The sequence below is a fragment of the Periplaneta americana genome, chromosome 10 (genome assembly GCF_040183065.1).
Source record: "Periplaneta americana isolate PAMFEO1 chromosome 10, P.americana_PAMFEO1_priV1, whole genome shotgun sequence".
Taxonomy (NCBI): Eukaryota; Metazoa; Arthropoda; class Insecta; order Blattodea; family Blattidae; genus Periplaneta; species Periplaneta americana.
Window position 1 is genome coordinate 54,175,277 of NC_091126.1, and position 27,918 is coordinate 54,203,194.

General features: G+C 35.8%; 1 protein-coding gene across 3 annotated transcripts in view; it reads right to left on the reverse strand.

Moving 5' to 3' along the window:
• Window positions 1–27,918, reverse strand: part of Pur-alpha (Purine-rich binding protein-alpha) — a 180,504-nt gene that overhangs the window by 94,853 nt on the left and 57,733 nt on the right. Inside the window, exon 1 of one of the 3 annotated variants that reach the window (XM_069837505.1) lies at window positions 23,762–23,917. The exons of 1 other annotated variant lie outside the window; for it this stretch is intronic. In XM_069837505.1, the coding sequence (XP_069693606.1) occupies window positions 23,762–23,849 (88 nt within the window). In that variant the 5' untranslated portion in view covers window positions 23,850–23,917. Of the gene's footprint in view, window positions 1–23,761; window positions 23,918–27,918 lie in introns of those variants that run through there. One more of the 3 variants, XM_069837504.1, reaches the window with a different exon arrangement.

The following is a 27,918-nucleotide window of genomic DNA, read 5'->3' on the forward strand; positions in this document are numbered from 1 at the left end:
TCAGACTCGTTAACGATGGTATCCAAGAGGATTTGTTCTCCGATACGGCACAGTGGTCGTCAGCACTCGCTGAAATGGGGTAAAGGGTAAGCAGTGCCTCGTAATATGCCCCGTCGTGCAGCAGAAATCAGAAGAGAGCATACCCGCCAGCAGTCGCGGATGCACCATAGTGCAGTCTCTTATCCGCGGGTAAGAGACGCTAACCGGAGGGTGCACTGTGCTGATGACTGCTGTTGCATATATGTTGAAAGCTGCAAGTGCTATTAAAGTGATCTATCCGAATCTAATACACTTCACATGCATCGCTCATGTTCTGCAACGTTTGGCCGAAGAAATAAGAACCAAATTCCCTCAAGTTAACAAACTCAAAGGTTCTTGTGAAAGCCCATCAAAGAGCTCAGTGCTACAAACAACTGCTGACGTGCATCTGCCTCCAGAGTCAGTAATTACGAGGTGGAGTATTTGGATACAAACTGTGGTTATTAATCGGAAATAGCAATTCTGGAGCAAATTTAAGCAATGGGAACAATAAAAAAATAATAGCATTATTATTATTATTATTATTATTATTATTATTATAAAATATGGATGACTGGTGAGAGAAACAATCTAATATTTTCCATTTATGCTTGGTTATTTTATTTTACTTCGTTACTTAAGGATATTGTATCAACTATTGGGTTATTTAGTGTCGATGAAATTGGTGATAGCGAGATGTTATTTGACGAGATGAGGCAGAAGATTCGCCAGAGATTACCTGACATTCACCTTATGGTTGGGAAAATCTCAGAAAAACCCAGTCAGGTAATAAGCCCAAGAAGGAAACGAACCCAGGTCCAAGCGCAACTCCGGATACGCAGACACACTCTGCCGTCTGATCGACGCCAGTCGCTTTTATGATTGTTAGAACTCGAATTTTTCGCTAGAGGAGTCGTGTTATTAGAAGATGTGTGCTACTTGTGTCATGTAGCTCAAATGTTGTGCACTACTCCAACAATTTCTGTACTGTGCAAAGTATCGAGAACTGGTTTCATTACACTCGAATACCGTTGATCTGGTAGGAGATCAATTTCTGCAAGGGATGACCAGTTTTTGCGCCTTCAAGTTCTTCGTAACAGACACAAGTCTGCTATCAAAGCAGAACTCGACTGAACAAGTGCGAGGTGTGAATGTTAGTGAGCGGACTGTGAGAAGAAGGTTACATGACGCCGAACAGATCTCCAGAAGACCAGCCACTGGACCAGAACTGACAATATATTCAGGCTCGCATACATTTGCAAGAGAGCATCTGGAATGAGCTACCTAACGAAAAACAGAGAAGAGTTTTATTCTCAGATGAGTCCCGATTTAGCCTCAGATCCTCAGATGGACGAGAAAGGATGTGGATGAGGATAGCAGGAAGGTATTCCCCATGCGCATTTTCATCAAAAACAGCATTTCATGGATATTCAGTGATGGTGTAGGCAGGCATCAGTTTGGCTGCTGCTCAAACATACCTCGTTTTTCTGGGGGGGGACGAGCTGACGAATGTCCATGACTAATTACGTGACCAACACATTTTTTTTTCTAATGCTTATAATGATACAGCGGCTGTGTATGTGCAGCGAAGTTTTCCTGCTGGAAGTAAGCATGTTTTCATCTTCAGTCAGTATTGACGAATTTAAACTTTTGTAACTTTTATCTGTGGGAAATTTAAAACAAAAAGGATATGTGAACAATCCACACACTTTGTAAATCTGGAGAATGAAATCAGACTAGTGCTGAGTGAAATTGCAAATAGAGAGTTGCAGAAGGTATTACAGAAATATCTACACCGTGATTCTTGCATCCATCAAGATGAACATCATTTTGAACATACGCTTTAATAAAAAGTTAAGATCAACACAAAGTTTTCTTGTTACCTCCTACCGGCGCATTATTTGTAAGGGATTATAGGCCTAAATCACCGCCGATTCGTTTTCCTTTCGTGCGAGAGAGCGGTCTTATCTCTTCACTAACGCGATTTACAACCGCTTATAATGCCGGTAATTTATATATACCACGCACTGAATATTGCCTATACATACATACATACATACATACATACATACATACATACATACATACATACACAGCGACATAATCGTGAATTTTTTAATATTTTCCTACGGTTTTTTCTTAACAATAGTAATATTTACTTCCGAGCAACTTCTGTGCCTATACATACAGTTTGCGAAATGTCCTCAATACAAGATATCCTTGTGTAGCCTGCTTCCTCAGCTGTGGCTCAAGGGGAGACTGCTACAAATTCAGTTGACTCGAGTTACATTTCTGGCATTTCCCAAAATACTGAGTTCTCTCTCTGATTTTGTATTGGTTCATATAGTGGCTTTGTGGCATTCGTGTCCCTGAGAAATTGTATTTAAATCTAAGCAATATCACAATAATCATTAACACAGTTGCTGCTCAGAAATAGCGGCAGCATGTGATTTCGAGAGCAATGTCATGTTATACTGCCACACTTCAGAATGCACACCAATGGTCCAATGGTTATTGGAACAGAGGTAAACGGTTTTAAACCCGGAGGAGGGGATAAATTTTAATGGGCCATAAAATCCTTAGCATCGCTTCCTTCTGGAGAGAAGTTATGCTCTGATACAGTGCTCTTGACTTACGGCACGTAAAATAACCTTGTCCCTGAAAAAAGAGCTCCAGGCAAAATTGGGCGACCATTTCTCGCCCACATTTAATTTCAACTCTGAATAACATCTGCAATTGAAAGCTGACTTAAATAAGATACTGCCACCATCATCACTACATCACTCCGCGGGTAAATTTTGTTCGTGCAGAAATTTGCAACAGTCAGAACTGACGATTCCATGACACAGAATATCCTTTACTCTTTACTCTCACGAAAAAGATTGTAGTATACGTACAAAAGAAAACAAATCATACAGTTTCTGCGAGCGTGTTTCCAACCACAAAATGTATGTATGATCCGGTACCAAGTCCAAGCGACAATGTTTCTGGCTACGTACAAATCCGGTGGATATAGTTTCGACTCTCGGCAGAGATGTGGAGCTTAATTTCAGTTCCATACGGAGTGGATGTATGATGCTTCTCATGTGTAGGCCTATATCACGCTGACCATATGATTAAAGTTCTCTGCCATTGATATCTAGATTTAGCTCGTAATGCCCACATGAATATGGGTAGAATACGCCAAAGGGCCAATTCGTAAAACCAAATTGATATACAGAGTGTTTCAAAAGTGATGGTCAAAAATTTTGGCATGAGAAGTAAATACGAAGAAAAGCAAAGAAGTTCCAGTAAATACGGGTCCGTAAATTAACCGTTTACAAGGTAATGCCATTTTGTGCTGGTTCAGGCCCGCTGAATACCAACTTGTAATTCTAACAATAGCAATTATTTTATTTATCAATCACGAGACAGTAGAATTCATAGTTTTAGCTACAAGATCATACAAATGTGATTGAACAGAACATTTTTTTTTTTTTGTCTGAGTAACAGTAAAGTTTGTGGATAAACAAGGTACAGTACAGAACGTATGAACATGTTAACTGAAGAATATTACAACAAGTGTTCGAAATGTTGACCATGTACTTGAATGGATCTGTTTAATATTTTCCACAAAGACTCAAGAATGCGTTCGAGCAATCCTGCATCATTCTTCATTTGCTGGAAGGCACCTGCAATCAGATGCTGCCATTCTTCAGGTGTGGTGATGTCTGTTGTGTAAACTAGGCTTTTTGCATAACCCCACACACAAAAATCCAAAGGATTTAAAATCCGGTGATCTAGGTACAGATCCTCTATCTATCCACCGTTCACCATATCGTCTGTTTAGATATCGTCTCACACTTAGAAATAAATGGGATAGGGAGAGTGCGGCATATGTACGAAGCATGAAAGTTACGGCTTCACCGTATTCAGGCGCTGGGTTCTCTAGCGGCCCCCAACCAGTAAAACAAAGCATTATTTCGTAAACGGTTAATTTCCGGACTCATGTTTACTGGAGCTTCTTTGCTTCGCCTAGTTTTTTACTTATCATTCCTAAATTTTTGACTATCACTTTTGAAAAAATCTTGTACCCTATATCAATTTCGGAAAGCCTTTTACTTAATTCCCAATATTCTTAGTCAATTTAAGAGAGCAATGTATTACGATAATAAATTATTGAAAGAATTTTTGGTTTCTTCTTTAAGTATGCCGAAATTTGATCCGAACAAACGTAACTTTTCGTTCTTCAAAAGAATCTTAAAATGTTATATTTAACAACACTGTATCAACTACTGGGTTATTTAGCATCAACTGAATTGGTAATAGCGAGATATTTGGCGAGATGGGACCGAAGATTCTTCAAATGATTACCTCACATTCACCTTATGGTTCGGGAAATCCTCGGAAAAACCCAAACAGGTAATCAGCCCAAGCGGAATCAAACCCACACCCGACAGCAACTTGGTATAAACAGGCAAACGCCGGTGAAATTATACTTGTTAGGACGACAAAGGGACTAATCTGACTTTGCTTAATTTGCAGAGATGTCTCTCAATGGATTGCTGATCGGTAACTTGTGATCTCTCTTGTTTCGATATTGAAGTTGAAACTATTGGACTTATCTCTGAATTTTGATTTTCATTGTCAGATATTGCAGCACACTCATTTTTTGTTATCTTTTATGCTCTTATATTTCTGAATATGCAATTTCTTTTTCTCCTTCCTTCTTTCCTTCTTTAAAGCCTAGGATAAAATACTGTTCAACCTACTATGCCACTGTCTTTCCATGTTTTCCTTGGGCGACCGACACTTCTCTCCCCTCTCTGTCTGTAGCTATATGAGCCATGCAATTAGAATCCATTTGTTTATATGGATACTGTAACTTCCTTCTAGCAACTAATTTCTAAATCGTATGATTTACATTTAACTTCCATGTTTTCTTTCTTCCGTCCACGGATGCTTCATGCAACAAACATGCTACACATGGTAATGTATTTCCTTTGCTCACTGGAACAAGCCTCTCATTATAAAGAGTCAAACTTTGGGTGAATATAACCTACATAAGCACGTCACAGCTAGGGAGCATTATCACTTTCTCCAGGTCTTCGGAATAAATAATGTTATCTTCTGACATATTGCACATCTCTTCTGTAATGATTTCTCGCAGCTTATTTTCATGTCGATCTATAGATCTTTTGATTGTGGATGCATATTGAAAATCCCCCATAATTCATCACTCTTCGTTTCAAAGCTTAAACGATATATTTAACTTCTGAACTTCAGTACGGTATAGAACGTATGTACATTGAAAATGAGGTTGTTGCTTGCATAAATCGTCGTAGGCCTAAATTAATTTCGCACAGTTTTCTGTAATGAGATATAGAGAGCTTAAACCAATTACTGCCAATATACTGAGTAAATACGTGTATACTAAGTCTTCCCAGCAGTAAGTACAATATGAGAGGCTATTTCGGCAACATCTACAGTAGATATTGCTTTATTTGCTTATCCTAAGTAATTTTCCCCAAACATATCAGTCCTGTGTTTAGTACGGCAGTATAAATAGTTTACAGAGGAAAACTAAAGCAAGAAAGTAGATATGAAACTTACAAAAAGCAACTAGGAAATGCCCTGAAGAAGCCGTCACAAAATGAAGTTAGGTACTGAAAATCTACCAAAAAAAGAAAAGCAACGAATGAAAGAAAAGGATCGAAAGAGACGTAGAGCGAAAGATTGTCAGGAGACATGTTTCAACATACGTATATCCGTGATGATAATGTTTCCTGCTGTTCAAAAACAATGTCACTTAGACACTAGAGAAAGTTGAATCATAATGCGTTAGCAGATGAGGAAGTCTTCTGTCAGCGAGTCTATGTTGGCCTGAAGGATGTAGTAACCCTGAATAACCAGATGACACCATGGAAAAGGTGCAGATTCGCCATTTATATTCCTCTTTACTTGAGATTCTTGCTCTGCTTTATTCTGAAATGGGGCAACATATTGGGGAAAGTAAATTTGCGGAACTTCGTCCTAAGCACGTGCTCCTCAGTAGTAAAATCCCACACAAAGTATGTTTCTTCAGATACTATTACAATTTCATTTCTGCTGTAAACTCCCTACATTCTGCAGTCCAAAATTCTCCAGTATACTCATAGTCGTTTCCAGAATCTTTTCTCTGCAACCCCCTAGAAGAGTAGTTAATGTTGGCTACAATGTTGCGAGAAATGTAAGTCAACATTACGGCATAAAATGAATAAAATTTTAGATGACGAAATTTCAGCTTCTGTTAGCTGACATGTGGAAAAATGAAAACAATCTTAAATTTGTACAGAAAAGTACCGTGCAAGAACTACAGGATTGTATACTTAGATCTCTCCATAATTCATGGAGCAATGCTATATACTCGTAAAAAGGAACCAAGCGAAGACATACCAATATATCAGTGCGAGAAAGCATCTGTTGGAAAGAATGATTTTGTTCTGAAGCTAGCTCCTCTGCAGGTAAACTTTTCAAAAAAATACACCAAGCTCGCATTTCAGAAACACATACACAACAGCTAGTCTTATAATTCTTGAGAAGCATGGGAAGAAAATTATTTCGCAACGTCTCATAGCAAAGGTCCTGCAGGAGGAACACGGAGAGCTGTGAAGAAGCAGACAAGGTATTCTGTACTATGAAGAGAATATGCTGACTTCAGTGAGTCGGAGTTCGCCACGGTAGCCAAGATAGTTCATCAGCGAATCCAACGGAGATATCTACAAAAGATATTGAGGTACGCAACCCAGACATGAATTTAGAAGGTGTATTTAAAAATGCACCTACCATAAATTGCATTTCCAAAGTTCATGCAATGAGGGTAAAGAAGCTCGAAGTTCAAACATTAATTTTGTCGAAATACCGCAAATCTGCGGAAACAGTGTCACAACGTCGGAGCATCTGGCATGAAGTGTAGCCCTACACATCTAATGATGATGGTGATGGTTATGATGATGAAACACCTATGAAAAGCCTCCAAGTTTCAAAAGAAAGGGAGATCCACAATGGGGGCACTTGTGTTGGTGTAGAAAGCAAGAAAAAAATTGAAAAGGTTCCGCTATTTAGCGGTGTGCGAGATTGCAGTAGATAAAGGAGATGTGAAAAGTACGTTTTGGAAAGAGGTGGGAGGAATAGTATTTTCCTTAGGGTAGATGAAACTGACACGTCATTCTTGAAATTGAAACAAATTCTGCATGTACTGCCCATGTCACAGAGTTGAATGGTAATAGAATACACTACAGATTTATTGTTAACTATCGGTACCCGTAAATATATCGAAAAATTAAAGTGAAGAGAGAACTGAATGATATCAATAAATAAAAGCTTTTTTTTTTTTTTTTTTACTATTTGCCTTCAATTTTAAACAAAATTAATTTAATATATAACTTCAGTTAATAATAAGATTTTTTCTTTATGTATTATATTGCATTTTGGTATAAGTTATGTTTTACTTAACACCATATTATTCTTTAAATGGCACTCACACATTTCCCTCCAAGATGCTAATTGATCACTTTCATTGTACTTTAACATAATTCTCTGTAACTGTTGTGACGGACGTTACATTTAAGTAATTCAGTCCTAAATGTGAGAGAAATGTGACATGTAGCGTGAGTTACCAAAATTATGCAGCATAAATGACCTAATAAATAATTAAAAACCTTATATCGTAATGTGTTAGAAGTGTGATTATGTAAACATATTAATCTTAAAACCCTAATAGCTTCAATAAAATATTAAGATATACAACAGCAGAAATTTGAGGTCTAACCTCTCTTTGTAAAGCATGACGTCCATTTTATGTAGCATAACGTACAATTATAAATCATATTTTTTCAATAATATATGATTGAAAAATGTCATATATACCAAAAATAAAAATATTAGGAGATTGTGAAAAACCATTCATTCAATCTGTAACTGTTTGATTTTGATTATCAATTTTTAAAAAACGTTTACAGATTACTGTCAAAATATAGCATGAATTACCATGCAATGACCAATTCATGAAACAAGCTGCTTCCATGGAAGAATTAAAAAAAAACAATGACTCCAAAAACATATGCAGCATCTCTATATAGGGGAGAGTAGCCATCGATGAATCTGTTGCTTTCAATGGACCGTTGCCATATTCTTGGTCATATTGACTGCGTATGCGTGAAACGTCACCTCAAGACTTCCTTCCCCCTCGCGTATGTCACTCCTGAGCTGTCTGGTGGCGGCAGTAAACATGTGGGCTGAACAGATACGTTTTTGTTATTTTTACTATAATTTTAAAGTAACTTTAAGTACAGAGCACATTGTCCTGTTCACACCTGTGGAGTAACGGTTAGCGCGTCTGGCCGCGAAACCAGGTGGCCCGGGTTCGATTCCCGGTCGGGGCAAGTTACCTGGTTGAGGTTTTTTCCGGGGTTTTTCCTCAACCCAATATGAGCAAATCCTGAATAACTTTGGGTGATGGATCCCGGACTCATTTCACCGGCATTATTACCTTCATCTCATTCAGACGCTAAATAACCTAAGATGTTGATAAAGCGTCGTAAAATAACCTACTAAAATAAACACATTGGCCTAATGACATTAAGTTTTGAAATGACATATATAGCTGGAAGCAGTGTTCTGTCTGCTTCCTTTTTAGTTGTATAACCTCTTCAGCGCTCTTGAAGTGTGATTATAGAACGGCGAAGTCGCTATGGATGGACCAGCTGGAGTTCCCATAAATGGACTGCATTTTAAAATGGGTAATTCATGGAAACCAGTTCCCTTAGGAAGCAATCAAAATCAAGACTCCTGGTTTTGTTGCATGTATGAAGAAACCATCGAGGAAAATATGATTCAGTGTATGTCTTGAAGTAAATGTTAGGCGGAGTCAAAAGAAATACTTTGTGTGGCATGTGTCTTGAAAAGGAAGACTTTTATCTACAGTTTAAGAATAATCTCAGATTCCATAAAATAACTTCATGTGTACAATCACATCATTATGTTGCTGTTATGTGTAATTTAAAGTTGTATGCTAACATTTTTTAACTACTGTAATAGCTAATTTGAAATAGCCTAAAACTTTAAAACATTGAAGTGACAAGGACTGTGTTTTTCATGATTTTCAGTTTCAAAATACGATTACAATTGGATTAAAAGTAACTTCAAAATCAATTAACCGAATCTATGTTTCTTCACTGTTATGATTTGTCATTTGTTGACATTATTTTGAACATGGGAACATGGTGGTCCATTCATAGAACCCTGTCGCCTTCATTGAACCAATAGCCGAATTTTAAATGAGCTAATCTTTAAACACATATAGGATGTAGTCCTGAAATTTCATTTTATCATTCCTCATTAGCAATGTAATTCTTCAAGCCTATGAACGGAATTTTAAGGCATTGCCTTTGCTAAATAAAATAAGATATCGTTACCTGGTCCACTGATGGCTACTTTCCCATACATCTCTGTTAAAATTGCTGGTACATATTTTACGCCAGTACGCCTTTTAATTGACCATTTTCACCATTTGCCGTCATACGCAGCGTAAGTACTAAAGGAAGCAGATAACTACTGTTCTTTTCTACGTAAGTTAGCTAATACGGTTTATTTTTAGCTATGCACAGTGATAAGCTTATTTATCTTGTGCATCAGAGAACAAGTCAAGCTACAGAGCCACATCAGCAAACCCGTAGTATGTAAAGGAAACGGTAAATTTCATTAGGCATCCCAAATATTTTTTCTTTCTTTTTCTGCTTAACCTTCTCTTTTATCCGACTTACACCACTGAGGGTAGAGGAAGGTATGTAGATTCATTTGTTTGTACACTCACGGAAACAAAAATTGGCCGGCAGTGTTTTTTAATTGACCGCCAAACGGTATAGTTATTGGCATAAAGTCAACCGGAATATAAGTTGTATTCATGCAATTAAAACGAATCCTGATGTTGTGATATACAAGAACATGCATAGTAATTAAGATTTACATTTATATGTGTAAATGCTTGTTGACCGAAAATAGTTATTAGAGATAATATTAATATATGCCAATTAACTTCAAATTTATACGCATGCATTTCGTATCCCCTTCACAGCTGAATGGCTAGCACGTCAGCCTAAGAAAATGTCTCGTGTTCGGGTCCCGGCTGTTTTTTTTTTCCATTAGAGTCTATTATTATATCTTTGTAATTCAAACTTGTGTTAATTAGTGTCATTGTATGTTTCTTGAATACATTTTAGCAAAATTATGTAGCCCAAAATGTACTATTTTTTGGGTATCAATTCAATACACACGCTAACAACCTCTGTTATCATCGACTTCTTGTAATCAAGTGGAAAGGCGTACATTAATACACTAATTGTTAAAACTCGCGAAAGCATATTACAAAACTGAAACATATATATATATATATCAGAATAATAATTTATAATTATCATCTATAATAAGCAATAAGGTTAATGAAGGTGGTAATAATCAAAACCTTATATTGTTTATCCGTGGAAATGCTGTGTCTGGGGCTCCTAATATTAATGGAACTAATCAATTACCAAATCCATCAATTAGAATTAGTATTACTATAAAGAAAATTATAATGAAGGCATGAACAGTAACAATTACATTATGACTAACGTTATCAAATCATTATTTATTCAATTATACTGTATAATGAAGTATGGGAATACGGACAAAATATTTCATAAATTCAATAATAATTTACAGAGTCTAGTTTACATTCGTGTTTCTTCAGATGAAATTCATAATCTTTTTCGTATTTTTCACAACTGGGATAACTGCGTAATATTAATATTATAAAAACATTAACGATGGAATATTAAATAAAAAATGGAATAAAACTGCATAGAAAGTTATGTAAGTTTATTTGCTGAATTTTTTTAAACAATTTTTTGTAACTTTATGAACGAAAGACAAAATATAACTCATTAATATATTTATGGGGTTTTAACTCGAAAACGAATTTAAAGAAACAAATATCAAGAGTCCTTCAATAACTGTCTATTAAAAATTACAAAATATTACATAGGTTGCAGGAACATATTCTGACTAGCGCTTTCGCTATAATAATAGCATCCTCAGGTCAGACTTTTGCGATGTTATGCTTTTCATATAAAGACATGGATAGACTAGTAACGTCGAAAAATGTTAAAGTACATGACGTAAAAATATAAAAATATGAAAAATACAATGATAAGAGAAATAAAAAGACTTATGAACAGTCTGAAATATATATATATATATATATATATATATATATATATATATATATATATATGGTAGAAAAACCTTCATGAGGTCTCAAAAAATACATAAAAATATTTGACATGTGTGCAGGTGATAGATCATATGCAGCTTAAAATAGCGACACAGACAATAAAAAGAATAAATTAAAATATTGTTTTGGATCAGTCACCACGACGTAGCAGCACATTGTAAAATCTGCAAAAATCAATAATAAGTATTTAGTAAGGGATCAGTGTAGGACCAGAAAAAAAAAAAAAAAAAGTGAATTGACGATAAAATACTTACAAGGTCTTTGGTCTTGGCGTAATAAAAGAAAGTGATGTTGTCTGTTCTGTGGCGTGGTGGTGACTGGTGCAATGACACAGTATGAGAGACATGTCACGTGACTGATCCAAAACAATATTTTAATTTATTCTTTTTATTGTCTGTGTCGCTATTTTAAGCTGCATATGATCTATCACCTGCACACATGTCAAATATTTTTATGTATTTTTTGAGACCTCATGAAGGTTTTTCTACCATATATATATATATATATATATATATATATATATATATATATATATATATATATATATTTCAGACTGTTCATAAGTCTTTTTATTTCTCTTATCATTGTATTTTTCATATTTTTATATTTTTACGTCATGTACTTTAACATTTTTCGACGTTACTAGTCTATCCATGTCTTTATATGAAAAGCATAACATCGCAAAAGTCTGACCTGAGGATGCTATTATTATAGCGAAAGCGCTAGTCAGAATATGTTCCTGCAACCTATGTAATATTTTGTAATTTTTAATAGACAGTTATTGAAGGACTCTTGATATTTGTTTCTTTAACTTGTCGGACCAACATGCCTTTCAAATTTCGAAAACGAATATCATACCCAATACGCCATGAGGTGTAGAAAGAATCATTCGAGAAGAAAAGCCCTGTCAAAGCTATTAAAGTAAAATTGTCATTTTCACTTCGAAATAATTTATCGTCTTTATTTCATCATATTATCATATAAGTGCATATTATTGTTCTATAACGATGGACATTAAAAGTCCAGTTCGTTTATCAAAGTTAAATCTCGTCGAGCGTATACACAAACTGCTGATTTCTAACAACAAAAAATGTGAACCATAAAAAAACTGGTCGCTGTTTTGGTAGGTTAGTAAATTCCCATATAATGAGACACAGTATGAGCAAAACCTACGAGGAAGGCGGAAAATAGTAAAGATTGGAAAATGCTGAGCTTGCAATGAAAGACCTGCCATTTGGTAGACCACTGCGTATGTATGTATGTATGTATGTATGTATGAGCAAAATTTTACGGCAGCGAGAGTGAAATAAAACTAATATCTTGGCTTGGCTTTACGTGAGCTATACCCGGGACGGATCCATATACTTAGGCACGGTTTGGGTTATGTTGCGCCCTTACATGCCAAGACAGTCGAAGTCCTACAGGTGGCCTGATTGGCATTCGTGAATCCGACGTTGACAGGTGGGCCATCATGCATAAGCCCCTGATAGAACCAGGTCCCGTTTCGCGGACGAGAAGCCTGATAACACACAGGGGCCCGCAGCGCCAACCCTTCCTGATCAGTCGATGCTGATGCGGGGCAATCCGCCTAGTCCTTGAGCCAAGTTCCGTCCGCATACGAGTAGCCTGACGAGCCCGAAGCCCTTCCTATATCAGAATCGGAAATCCGTACTATCCACAAGACTTTACTTCAGCCTAATTTTACTATTGCGAATGATAGATTAAACGAGGGGGAAGTTGAAGTGTGTTGGTGGAATGATTGAGGGAAATGGGAGTACACCGAGAAAACCCTCTGCAATGTCTACTCTGTCCATCACAAATTTCATTACGAACTGGCTGGGGATCGAACACGGGTCGCCTATGTGGAAGGCCAGTGCGCTAGCACTGTAGTCACAGACGCGGTAAAACTAATACAAATACAAATTAAGAAATGAAGCAATAAGCGGAGACCGAAAACTATATATAACTTTTGTTTCCTAGGACTGAGTAATTTGTGTTCCGCAGTGAAGCATTATACCAATGAGCTACCACACAATTCGGCAATAAGCCCTTGCTAATGTTCTTCCCATATGTATGCGCGGTGAAAATCACCGACACCTGAAGAATTATTTGTTGTTAAATTCGTGTATTTGGAAGTTTCGTAAGTTATATCATTATCTAAATTGGAAACATACAACTGCAGAACATAGTTCTAAAGGCGTGGGGGGGGGGGAAACAGTGAGTGGAATCATGAAGATAGTCTGATGCAAAATTTCTGTACTGCTGTACTGCATGACACATAATATGGAGACGGTTTTCAGGGTGCCAATTTTTTATTTCCATTAGTGTACATAAACATTTCACTATATTACGCTCTACGTAACTAGACCGCGTATCGGGCGGAGCTAGCTGAGGTCTAACTAGCACGTCCAGAAAAAGAAGAACAAGGCAGTATTGTCCAGTTTGCGCGGCGAGATGTCTCGCTAGAAGGTCCTAATTTCATTGCTTCAATATTCCCACTGGAAATGTTATCAATAGGGGATAGTTGCATTTTATTAGAAGACAAAATTTTGGAACTGCCCAAGAGCATGCCTGTAGTCGCAGCAATGGTTCCTCCGTTATCAATCGTGGACTAACAAACTTCGAAAGAATGTTATACGTGCACCTGCACGTGCATGAGTTCTTGTAACGAAACACCGTTCTTTGTTGTGGTACAGCTGTAATTAACTTAATTCCGGTAGTTCTAACAGTGAAATATCCGGGAAAATTCTTTCTTATTATTATTATTATTATTATTATTATTATTATTATTATTATTATTATTATTATAGATTTAGTCGTATTACAGTTAAACAGCTGTTTCAATAATTAATGGTGTATCCAAAGCAGTAAGATAATTTAGTAGTAAAATATGGAAAAAATTACGGGTACTCGGTAATTTAGCGTCGACGAAATTCGTGATAGCGAGATGGTATTTGGCCAGATGAGATCGAGGAATTCGCCACAGATTAGCCTAGCTGACATTCGCCTTACGGATTGGAAAATCTCGGAAGAACCCAACCAGATAATCAGCCTAAGCGGGATTCGAACCCACGTCCGAGACCAGCTCCGAATCATCAGGCAAACGCGCTACCCCCTGAGCCACTCCGAAGGCTTTCATAAAAGTAACCATGTGATTAATTCATTCATAGTTTTCTGCCCAAGAGCAGGTTTTTCACTAGTCTTTCCAAATATGATCCATGTATCTTCATGTTGTCTATCATCTTATATCTTCTTCTCCCCCAAACTTTTCTTACGTTCACCACTCCTCCCAGTGCATCCTTCAGTAGGCAGTTTCTTCTCAGCCAGTGCCACAGCCAATTTTTTTCTTTTTCTTCTTCTTCTTCTTCTCGATCAGTTTCAGCATTATTCTTTCTTCACCCATTCTTTCTAGCACAGCTTCATTTCTCATTCAGACAACCCTTTCACCATTATTCTTCCAGACAAAGCATCACAGACACAAGTGCTCGACATAATGCAGTAATACAAGTAATCGAGGGTTCAGTTTAGCCCGGTCAGGAGAGCTTACTTGTTTTCTGGTTATTTTTACATAATTATATCTCTAAAGAAGTCGATTTCATTTAGCCATTCTGTGTTTTAAGAAATTCCTTAAAATAGAATACAATAGAAAAGGAGAAAGAATAACGTATTTGAAAATGTATGAAAATGAAATCAGTGTAATGGATTCGAACACGATGTGTTCATTGCTATTCCTAGATTGTTTCCAACGCTTCTTTGCAATGACCTAAACTTGTTAAACGTTCACTCGATGACTTTGCTTCTTTTTATTGCACTTAAAATACATCGCGTGAAATACACTAAATTTTCACTAAAGCACTGTACATAATGTCCCTCAGTAAACCTAGACACGAGGGAAATAGAGAGCAATTCATAAACAAGTGAGAGCCATGATCTATGATGCGCACAGTGTGTTCAAAGAATTGTCTAATTGAGAAGTACAGTACGTCTGAAAACACATTTCAGAGGTGAAAGTCCTGACAGCCAGAGCTTTTAAGACAGGTGTCCATACAGTTTCGTAAATACTGAAACAAGGTAGGAAAACAGTCGCAGATATCACAAGGAGTCAGCCTCTGTAGCGAAGTTGGTATAGCGCTGGTCTTCTGTGCTCGAGTTTGACAGTTGACTAAACAGCAACAACATTTTAGTTGTAATTGGCCTTAATTCTGCTCCATATAAAACTGTTTTCTATTATATTATGAAAAATTATTTCCTTAACTTCTAAACTAATGCTGTTATTCCATATCAACCCACGTAATGTTTTTGTTGCTCTCTTTCCCATAGCTATTCTTGTCTCAATATCTGTACCCCTGGAAGTGTACCCCTGGAAGTTAAGATGGAACCCAAATATTTAAAAGTATTACACGTTCTTATAATTTCATTTTCCAATACTATGTTAGGTATTTCTTTTCCAACACATGTTCTGTTTGATTAAATTTAATCTTTAACTCCCATTTCTCTCACATTCTTCTTTCAGTTAGCTTAACATATTATATTCCATGTATTTTTATCTTGTGAAACTGTAATTTACGTCGTAATTAGAACACCTGAAATAGGCATCTAAAGTGAAAGAAGTTCTAGGGACAGTTGAAAGTTTGTATGAAAATAGTAATGATGTAGAAGCACGAAATAATTCAGAAAATATTCCACGAGAATCTGCACTCATATTGATATTTCTTGTAGTACCCATTTTCTTTACTTTTTTCGTTTCCCTTTATTTTCCGATGAGCGTATAAGCCTAGCGATCCTTTTGTATTATTGTTTTAGTCATTATTAACAAGTTTGAGAATAAGAGTAAATAAAGTTATTAATACTCTTATTTACATAATTTAGTATGGTATTTTGAAAATACCGCATGTTGCCTGTCCCTTCAACTCAACTTCCTTTCACTTAATTCGATTTAGCCCCAAAGACCTTGAGTATTCAACTGAAAAATAAGGGAAATGTTTTCATCAAGACAATCTCAACAAAAATTTTCCAAGGTAGCAAGAATCCTGCAGTGACAAAAAAAAAGTTTTCAAAGTGAGAAACAGGAATGTATGGGAAAAATTTGAAACATGGTCGCTTATTAGCACTTTCGAAGTAAGTGTTTGTGAATTTGTGCCGTATCGTCTCTATGCACAAGATAAAATCTAAAATCTTTTGGTACAGGTGAAGGGCTCATTTTACACATAGAAACGGAATATACACATTAATATTTAAATATATTTTAAAATAAACGCAATATATAATTTCTATTATCATTTCTGCAACCAGTACGTTGATTTTTAAAGAAATCAGCTAATTCTGCTCGAAAGGTTAAATAATTCCCCCCTCATATTACTCAACATGATAAGAATTATTCGTTAATTGACACCAATTTAAATAAGACATCTATAAACTCTCAAATAACAACGGGACAATTTGCAGTGACTGACAGGACTGCAACCGGTACCTTAAACGAGTGAAATTTCCGCCTAAGGAAGGAACTACATCCACACACATAAGCAGCGCCTTGCAGAAGCGGCTACAAGTGAAACGAGTGTGTAAATGAAGTTGCCGGCGTAGCACGGCGTTTTGCAATTAGGAACCCTACTTTCTGATTTGTCCTCGGGCATGTGTGTACTAGTACGTATGTAAATATACGCAATTAAAATTTGGAGCGAGTCTTGATGGGAGTCCACCTGTATGTAGGCAACAATTTCACACGGCTGTCCACAAGTAGCATATATACAGGGACTCATGTTTACTGCACTTGAGCAGTGTGTTGTAAACGAAACTTACACAATACATGACTTCCAAATTTTATTTCCGTATCTGTACATAGAATGTTTCTGTGATGTTACAATCTTTTAACGCAAACTATTTTAAAATGAGCAATTTGAGAACAGAAACAATGACCGAAAATTCTGTATCAATATCAAATTGAATTTCCTAAAATGAAAATAATAATAATAATAATAATAATAATAATAATAATAATAATAATAATAATAATAATAATAGAAGCTATTACTATATAAGAACAGTTTCCTTGAATCTGTGTAAGGTTTAAATAGTTTAATTTAGGAATGCATTACTTTCGTAAATAACAAGAACAAATGGTTTCACTGGGGGGGAAACGAAAATTTTCTGCAATATAATTAATTGTTCGAAAATGAGTAAAATGTATAAAAAAAAGTATGTCATCGTCGCGGTATTTATTTTAATTTTGTAATTATTAAACGGTTGTTTTGTTTTTTAATTTGTAGAAAAAATTATGCTATTGCATTGATTACTATACGATTGGCAACTTTTTGTTATACAGCATTGAACTGGACACACTTTTTAAATAAATGGTACGTCTATTTGAAAGCCAAAATTGCATTTTTGACATAGTATTCGTTCATTTGCGAAAAACAATGAACTCCTCAATCTTTGTATGTATGTATGTATGTATGTATGTATGTATGTTTGTATGTATGTGCGCACGTATGTACGGATTCGGAATTAAAATTTGGAGCGAGTCTTAATGGGAGTCCATCCGTATGTAGACAATTTCACACGACTGTCCAAAAGTGCTGCAGCATATATACAGGGGCTCTTGTTTACTGCACAGGCGCAGTGTGTGGTAAGCAAAACTTATACATTAAGGGAGCTTGAAACTTTAACTCTGCATCTGTACATTAGAGACAGGTCGATACAACAATTTCTCGGTAACGATAACTGGTTTAGTTCTTCGATACTGATACAACTGTAAAATTGAAAGCTGAAGACAACACAACAAAATAATTAAAATACTTCAAAGAGTCCTGAAGTTTTTTTTTATTATTATTTAACAGACAGCATGGCTACCCTTGAAAGGATACAATGGGAGTTCAACAATGTTAATGCAATATTCTGAATATGACATGGATATTTAACAATATTTTTTTATTTAACTACAGATTTTTGTTGAGGAAAACCCTCTGTGACTCTGAATTCAGTCTGCTTCTTTTTCTGCCACGTATTAGTCCAGCAGTATTGCAAAGTACGAGTATAGAAGAAATCTATAACCTGTGGTATGCGAGTCATTCCATGTCAAACCAACGAAGGCCACAACCCAACCCACTTGGTTAGTCGTGAAATTTTAAAGATTTCAAGATTTTGTGGTTTTGTTTAATTTTGTGGCGTATTAAGGATCTCTGCTGAATACTTTTTTTCGGTATTATTTGAAATTTTAAAAAATTGCCGATTTTCATCTTACCTTGTTCTCGTTAAAATTTAAAAACCTCACGTTGTAATTGAGCAAAAATCTCTTAAAAACCTAATTTCGAAGCTTATAAAAGAGACTTAAAGATGTTATATAACAACATGATGACAATGAAGGGCATGTGTTGAAAAATTGACCTTGAATTTCTCAAACATGGTGTAATTTTAAATTATGGAAAAAATATCCACATTAATATCCAACATTTGCTTAAAACATCCACCAAAGTTCAGGCTGAAACACTTATTTCCAAACAATTAAATATTGTACTTCCGCATGGAGTAAACAACATTACTAGGTAACGACATTACATAGATTTTTCCCCAGACTTGGAAAACAATAATATAATAAATGTTAAAATATCATTATACATCTGACAGATACTAGTTGGAACGTACATCTATCAGGCAGTGCATCTCACTTCACGATGTCAGAGAAAGTACAATTGTTTGTATACTTCTCAAGTTTTATTGGTGAAATATGTTACTAGTCAGCGATATATATATATATATATATATATATATATATAATGGAGGGGGAAAGGTAGTGTTCACTCTAACCCTTTATCTCTTGGCTTAGTTGCCTTGAGTGCTTCCTTATTGGTGTCACTTAGGTTCCAACCTGTCTTCGGACAGTTGACATACAACAACAATGTTGGAACTCTTGCAGAGGTTTTCTTCTTAGAATTAACCGAAAGTAACTACAGTATAGATGACAGTACTCATTGCATCATAACTAACAAGCAAGCATTCTCATGGGGGGCAGATAAAGTTATTTTTTCCTCCAACACGTTAATAGTGTCAAAACAAATGCTTATACAAATTTTGGCCACTCGAGCGAAATTACGAGGTCTGTCCAGAAAATAAGCTTCCCTACGGCAGTTTATAGAAAGAAAACACAATTTCGTGTAAAGATTTATTGGAACAGATACGGCAATTGTTGAGCTAGTTTTAAACATATTCTCCACCGGAATTGTTTATCTCCTCATGCCACTTGATTTTCATTTGTGGGAACACAAGAAGGCTCTTGTACATCGGAACCCTGTAAAATTGTAAATACTCCGGAACTAGTAGCACTAATTGTCGCTGCTGCAGGTGATATCCGAGATGAAGCACATAAAGTGTTCAATTTCCAACAGTCCGTGGTCTGACGAGTTGTATAATCAAAACAATGACGGGAACTTTGAACGCTTATTTTAAGGTACAATCGAGTATATTTGAATAAAAGCTGATTTTTCACCTCTACTGTCTTTTTTTCTTTAGACAACCTGTGCATAAGATCCCATACCATTACAGTAATTTTAAAATCCCTCTGTACTGTTCCCTCTTTCTTTCCATAGTCAACACACCACGGCACCAGCGTCTGCGTATCTTCCAGGTTAAGGCTGGTTCACAATAAACCGAGAACTGAAACGACAACGAGAACGAGAACGGAAATAATGTTAAAATAAATGTATTTAAATGTGAGAATTCATAATAATTAATTGTGAATGCTCATATTTAAATACATTTATTTTAACAATATTTCAGTTCTCGTTTTCGTTGTCGTTTCCGTTCCCGGTTTATTGTGGATTAGCCTTTACGCAATCACGATTTTAGCGTCACGTATCGTTAAAAGGATTAATCGGGGAACACCCTCTTCCTATCTTTAAAATCATCGCCTAGATCAAACCTATTATTCCTAAAAGAAAACCGCACAAGGAAAAAAGGTCGCAGCAAAACTTGCTTCTATTTCACCTAATACTTGAACTAGAAACCTTAAACCAATTTTACACAAAACTGGTTAACTTATAGACCCTTCTTCAGTAGAGAAAATAGAGATTGAAGACAAAATTTACAACCGTAAGGGATATCATTTAAGTTTTGTGTCCAGACACTTTATTTTTACGCAACATAGCTCTACTTCAAAATATTTGGTTTGAGATGAACTGCCAAATGATATTATCCCTAGCAAGCTTCACAAGTAGTCAACAAAGAAAGTGCCATCTTCAAAATAAACATTTGGGTCACAGTCTGATGATTATAAATTCATAATACACTAGTTCTATTAAAAGCAGTACATCTCACTGGACGATATGTCAGATGAAGAACAATTGCTTGTATACATCTGAAGTCTGATTAGTGTAATGTGTTACTAGTCAGCGATATATGCAATGGAGGGGAAAGGAACTGGTCATCCTATCCCATTTTCTTTAGTTGCCTCATGAATGACCATGTCCAACAACGAGCCATTAGAGGCTTCTGCAAAGGACACACGTATAATTTACAAAATTATGGATATACGTTAAATATATTAAGACAATTTTTATTATCTACAAAATATTTTTGGTCGCTGAATTAACATCTTTACGGATTACGTTTGTAATTCTCACGCACCTGAACACCGGAGAGAGTAATTTTAAATATGTATATATAATATGGTATGACTTGTGATACTTCTAAACGGGATAGATTTTTGATTCGTCCAAATTATCTAAAGACAAAGACCCGTCTAACCCCTATATATAAATGAAGAATATGGAGCAATATTCGAGCTTAGAAGTCGATCCACATACTGCAGTCAGGAATGTAAACTATGCCACCTGAAAACTTCACAAATTTATTATTATTATTATTATTATTATTATTATTAAGAAACTTTTTTTAACTTGAAGATAACGAAAATATGTCCATATCATTGGTAAAGTGCTTATAGAATGTGCTCCCAAAATAAATCAAATTATTTCCCTATCATTGGATAAAATATAGACATTCTGTGAAACAATGTATTCTAATTTAGGAATGTAATTTTACGCCAAAATAAATAGAACAACTTTTTTTTTCTCATTTTGAAACTTTTAACAATTTTTAGTTCACTTTTAGTAGCTCAATCGTATACAAAAAAAAAATGCTTAAATTAGATACATGAACTTTACATGTTAGTGTAGCCATTCATATCAGCAGTACAGGACTTAAACATAAGAATATTGCAAATTAAACGTCCAATTCCTTTCGCGCACTACATTTCAACATATTCAATTCATATTCGCAGTGTGATGAGTAACGTCTGCGCAGCTTCATGCAAATCAGTCTTTAAGTCGCGAACTAGACGGCGGCGGAGGAGAGGGGAAACAGAGAGAGACAGACGCGGAGGAGGTTGTTCCGGTGACCTAAAATTACGTCACCGAACTTGGGGTGACGTCACACTATGAACATCCTGCAAGTAGGAGCTAAACCAATAGCAAACCGATTCAAATGCAGCGTCATCAATGACATCATTTCAATCGCTTAAGGGGGGGAAGTGACGGAATGAACTGGTAAGTCGGAATATGGAGAAACACATTCAAAGTCACAAGCTTTCCTCGGAATTAAAAGACACTTACTAACAATGAAAAACGAAAAGTTACACAAAAAAAATGCATACACTCATCGCCTTATCATTGCGTTGATACAAAATATGTACTATTGCAAATATATTTAGTATTAAAATCACGAATTATCAAAGAAGTGAACTGAAACAGATTCTACGATTAGTGTCTTATTTAGCGATGTGGTTATGTAATAATCTAGTGCTTAAAAATTTGCCAGTATTAATAAAAAAAACTAAATATGTCATAAGAGGACTGTGTTCTTTATATGGTTAGTCAACAATCCCAAGACTAGTTTGGATCCGACACCTATAAGGCATCACTCATGAGGCAACTAAGCCAGGAGATAATGGGGTAGGTGGCCAGTTTCTTTCCTCCATCCATTCCATACACCACTAACTAGCAACACATTTCACTAATCAGACCTAAGATGCAATATCTTAAAATAATGTCGATGGAGTTTGGGTAAAGGGAGGTAAGTCATAAAAGTGAGTTTTGACATTAATGAAAATTAAACTTTGGACCCTTATTGCAAATAATTTTCTACGCAAATAAAATACAGCAAAAGCTTCTATACCCTTTTGTTTTTTGCACACTCACTTGTAGAATTTAACTCGTGTATTCATCTGGGGAACAAAACTCCATTCGCACAAAAAAATGACAACCCTAGGGTTGTCAAATGTCGCGATATGACTGGAGATTCCCGATTTTCAGAAAATTTTCCTGTGTCCCGCTCATACCCGTCGCGGGACGCAGAAATGTCCCGCTTTTAAAGATATTACCTATTCCTCAGCGGAATTGAAATTCGCGGACGACACGGAACAAATGCACCACGCACCGTGTTCACACTTGAGGGGTATGCAGATTTAAGAGAACACTCCCCTACCATTTTAACTTTATGTTTTGATGTTTATATGTCAATCTAAATGTTACTTAAATTATAACAAATGTAATGGTAAATATGCATTAAAATGTTGAAAAAGTAATTATTTATTTATCCTATACGTACATAGACTGCACAGTATTAATACAATATTATTAAGTCGCTTGTATTAACTGCAGTAAAAGTCCCTCTTTTTATTAAATTGTAAATCCTACTTAACCCCCTTACCCGAACACCATCGATATTATATCGGAATATCCGTTCGACATTCCCAATGACTTGAAAACATGCAACTGGTTTGATATTCGGAAATAACAGTCGCTACACCAGGAGTGAGGCTAGTCACAAATCCAGTTCCTGTGCACAACACTTTTTCAACATTACCTTGTGTAGTGTTTGTTTTTAAACTGCATAGAAATTAAGATTAGAAATTAACTTATTGTAATTTATTCCCTTAATATCAAACAACAAAAATATCTAAACGATACAAGCTTCAATAAAATATATTATTGCACAGACTTATCTCTCTTGCCATCCAATTTTACCGTTCTTCAGACACTTTCTATTGAATTCTATCTTGGGCAAGGGGTTTCACTATTGAAATACTTGAAAAAGTTTAAAATATTAAAACACAAAAATTATTTTCGTGTTATAATTGGAATTCCCTCTTTTTCCTTCGCTTAAAATTATTACTAACAACACAGTTCCTAATTAACAAACTGTCAACAGGATCTTGTTAATCGAACGTGATTTAATTAGCCTCTTTAGTTATTCAAATCGCAAACGAGTTCAATTGGTTTATGGATGAATGAACGAATCGACACTACCGGCCTGAAGTGTGAAGTAGCAGTTTTACAAAGCTGCACCAAGAATATGGCAATGAAAATTAATACAATTCAGGGTAAATTATTAATGACAACCACTGCGAGAAAACGGGAACATACCCGCTTATCGATTGAAGTAAAGAAGAATGCAAAATACCTGGGGGGTGCCAGTACTGGATCCTTCCGAACTGCCAGCTCTCGGCCACCTGTTGCTCAGGCTCCATTGTTGGGTCCATGCAGCACATGTCAGTTCGAACCACGTGAAACCACACACTCGCCACATTTAACGCGCCAAATCTCCACCGGCCGGCAAGAACAGTACTGGAAATCATATGTTATGCTCATCCCTACCTTCCCCTTCCATTCACGTTTAAGAACGATTCATGTCGATGGAATGTTGCAATGGAACGCAGCACACGCGGATCTCCGCCAATCACGAGTCACTACGTCACATGACGTAGTTGACTGGCTCACAGCTGATGCATTAGTCATGACACGGCGAAGTGATAGCGAAGTCTGGCGGCTTGTTCTTGGAATCTCGAGGCTTACATCATATCAGTAATTATAAACATTACCGCCACTCGGCACTGGTTCTCAAACAATTGTCACACGAATTCTGCCACTTCTAAATTTAGAACTAGTTTCGTTATTATGCCTTCAGATCCCACCCCGCGTTGGGCTCGTTCGCAAAGACCGTTGTTTCCCGGAGTTTTCCTCAGCCCTTCCGCATTAACTCCACGGATGAATGACGATGAATCCCACACAGAAATCAAGTTACATCACAAACGACTTCCGAGCAGAAAACGTAACGAGTAAGAAATTCCAAGTGACCTAAGACTTTTAATATGATTAATATTGATACTCATCTGCCAATTTATCACCAATATGCTGTAGTGGTTAAAAATTCGTCTCGCTAACAGAAATAAATATCAAGCAGAGTATTGTAAACCTCCAGTTACCAATAATGTATTGCACTACGTACGAACCGCATTAAAAGAATAATTCAGAACACGGAATTTGAAATATTGATACCATTCATATATTTACATCAGTTAGGGCTGTCAATCACAGGTTTGATAAACTGTGATGTAGTAAGGGTGCCTATCGAGAATCAAACAACTGTACTTCTTCAGAATCTAAACATATATTTTTACGTCGACGAAAAACACATGACATGTAAACAAAGAAAATATTCTTCTCACAACCCATGATGGCCATTCCGTAGACACGAAATTTGTTATTCAACATTCTATGTAATAAAACAGCTGCAGTTTAAGTCACTTTCACGCTAATATAACAAGTTCAAGAAGAGATTTTTTTTTAAGATAGTAGCTAATTTCTCTACAAATTAGGGGCATTTGTCTGAAGGTGTTAATTGAGTTCGTTTTAACGCTTATGAGAAACAAGTAACAATTTTAAGTAATAATAATGCCAGAAGAAAATACAATGGATAATGATATCAGATTCTGAAAACAAAGAAATTTCAGAGTTGCTGAATGAAAAACACTAAACCAATCGGTAATAAAAGCCTGCTAATTTGCAATATGAATATTTCATAGAACAGAGAATGTAAGTGATTACTGGCAGATTTGGAACTAGAATTTAAAATAATATAGGCCTAATTGTTACTTCACGTAAAATAAACTGTCAAAGTATGCCGCATATTTGTATTTTTACGAGTTTTTAATGTGTGTTTGGGTATTTACGAATGACAAATTTTAACACGAGCAAATAGCTCCTCAAATGCACTTGCTATGAAGAGCATCCATTCTTTCAGCCTATGCAGACAGAAGCAAGGCACAATTTCGGCTGCTTTCTCTCACGAGAAGAAATCCTTCATCTTATTTAATGAAAAAAATAATATGAGGGCAAACTGAGAATGTCTAACGAAGAATTATAAAATAATTAAATCATTATCTTTCGTCCTTTAATCTTCTTTTGACGATAGAATATAAACTGATATTGTACAGTGAAATTTGCCGATTCAGTGTATGACCTGTAAAAAAATTTTCAAATTTTCTGCATGGCAATAAAATATAACAGTAAAAAAAATAATAAAAATAATCGTAGTTCCAGCGCTGTGAGTCATGTGGTAGCGCTCCTAGCTACAAATACAGAAGATCCATATGCAATTACCGATAGGAAAGTGAAACTTCACCTGAATTCTACCGGATTTGTCTGCGTATCCTATGACTTTTTTGTGTTTTCCTGCGTTTATCAGTTAGCCAGAATTGCCGTCACTTATGACAATAATGATGGTTTGTAATATCCACATAATTACTATTACTGTACTACTACCACTACAACATAACAATATTAATCTAATTAGTTAAAATTTCTGTTGCTTTTGTGGTGGTGGTGGTGGTGGTGGTGGTGGTGGTGGTGGTGGTGGTGGTGGTGGTGGTGGTGGTTATTCACTTGCATAAAATATCAGAAATTAGTGTTATAATGTTCTTTCTTTTCTGCTCCAAGATTTCCAGTCCAAATACTCGGACATTTTTTTTTCCATTGCACGGGTTTGGATTATTGCTCTTTTATTAAATTCTACACTACACGCAGGCTAGACGAACATGTAGCGGGACTCCAGTGACGTGGGAAGCTTGACGCCGTATCCCATCATAAGAGAAAATAAGTTATTAAAATGTCAACAAATATTCAGTACACCTGAAAGCAGATATGAACGTTCAGTTTATGTAAAAGCAGTTATATTTTAATACGATCTCTTAGTTTCGAAATGTTATCGAATTGCAACGTTTTGCTATAACTGAATAGGTTATTGTTAAAAGTTACCAAGTCCATTCTTGGCGAAATGTATATTTTGATAAATTTCTTAAGGTATTTCTGTATTTAATAGAGGATGAAACAAACCAGTTATATTTTCCACTTTAGTATTATCATGATAAGTGATATGTAAACACAACAGAGATATAACTTTAAAATTATTAAGCTAGTAGAACAGTTTTCTTCTATTATCACAATACGAAAAGAAATGACAGTGATTTTTAACAATGGCAGATTCAATTATTAGTCGTAAATATCTGACAATTGTTAACTTTCCGCCTCTTTCATTCTTCATGATGACTAGCACTACCAATTAGGTACATGAACTACCAAAATTGATTAAACATGGAAAGTGACAATACAGTCAAAAGAAACGTCCCAGATTAAAACGAAATTAAAAGAAAGCAAAAGCCGACTGACAATATAAAGACGGCAATTTTAGAAACTTCCAGAGGCAAACATAAAAAACATGTATGTCATGCAAAATTATTTCCTGTGTTTGAATCATGAACGTGACCTCCGACAGTCTAATATCTCAAAGCAGAATAACCGAAACGCTGAATAAAGGATCACCCCTACTCTTTCCATTCATATCTCCTGACGCCAGCAACGCGCAAGCGCGGACAGCAAGGATTTCCTAGAATTTTGGCCAGTCTCGTGAAGGTCGGTCCAGACTACTAAGCACACGAACCTCCAGGGTTCGAGTTCCGGTAAAAATGCCATCAACGCTGTGTCGGTCAAATACATCAAAATGTTACTCATCCATATGAAAATAAGTCATCATACATATCGGAAAAATAAATTATGGCTTCTTTGTCGTTAAATATAGACAAGACTGTGTGACTGAAAGCTACATATTTCCCTCCAGAGATTTATTCTTGCACAAATACCGTACTTACTTCTCCGCTGTGAAACAACAGTACTGCATGTTGTGTTCGATTCCAGACGAAGGGTGTAATGGTTCTATTATAAGCCAGTTTCTCTCCCTCTTCTACACAAAGCTCTTTTACAATTTTATAATGATGGTTCAAAAACAAATTCAAATTACTACTTAAAATAATATTAGAACTTCAACGAAAACTCTGCACTTCAAACATGTAGGGTTATCATACCCAAAGAATCCAATTACACATTCTATTTCGCTCTCTAACAAAACTTCAATTTTAAATCCAAGAACTTGTGAATCTGCTTTTGTAATAATAAATAACTATTCATCAAAATTAACAATGAATTCGTTTGAAGAAAATAACAAAAAGAAAATGTCGTAGTGTATTATTTATAGATGTTAATATTATGCTCAAACGAAATTATTGTTTTAAATAACTCTTCTTAGCCTGCATTACAATATTTCCTTACTATTTATTCATCACTCAATGCAATGACGTGCGTTGCTATCAGGGTTGCCAGATTTTCTCATCAGCAATGCAGGACAGGTGATGACTGATGATACTGCATTCCTACCTTAACGTGACTACACATTTGAATTTAATTAGCAATATAACTAATTTTATTCTTTTTATGTATTTCAACTCA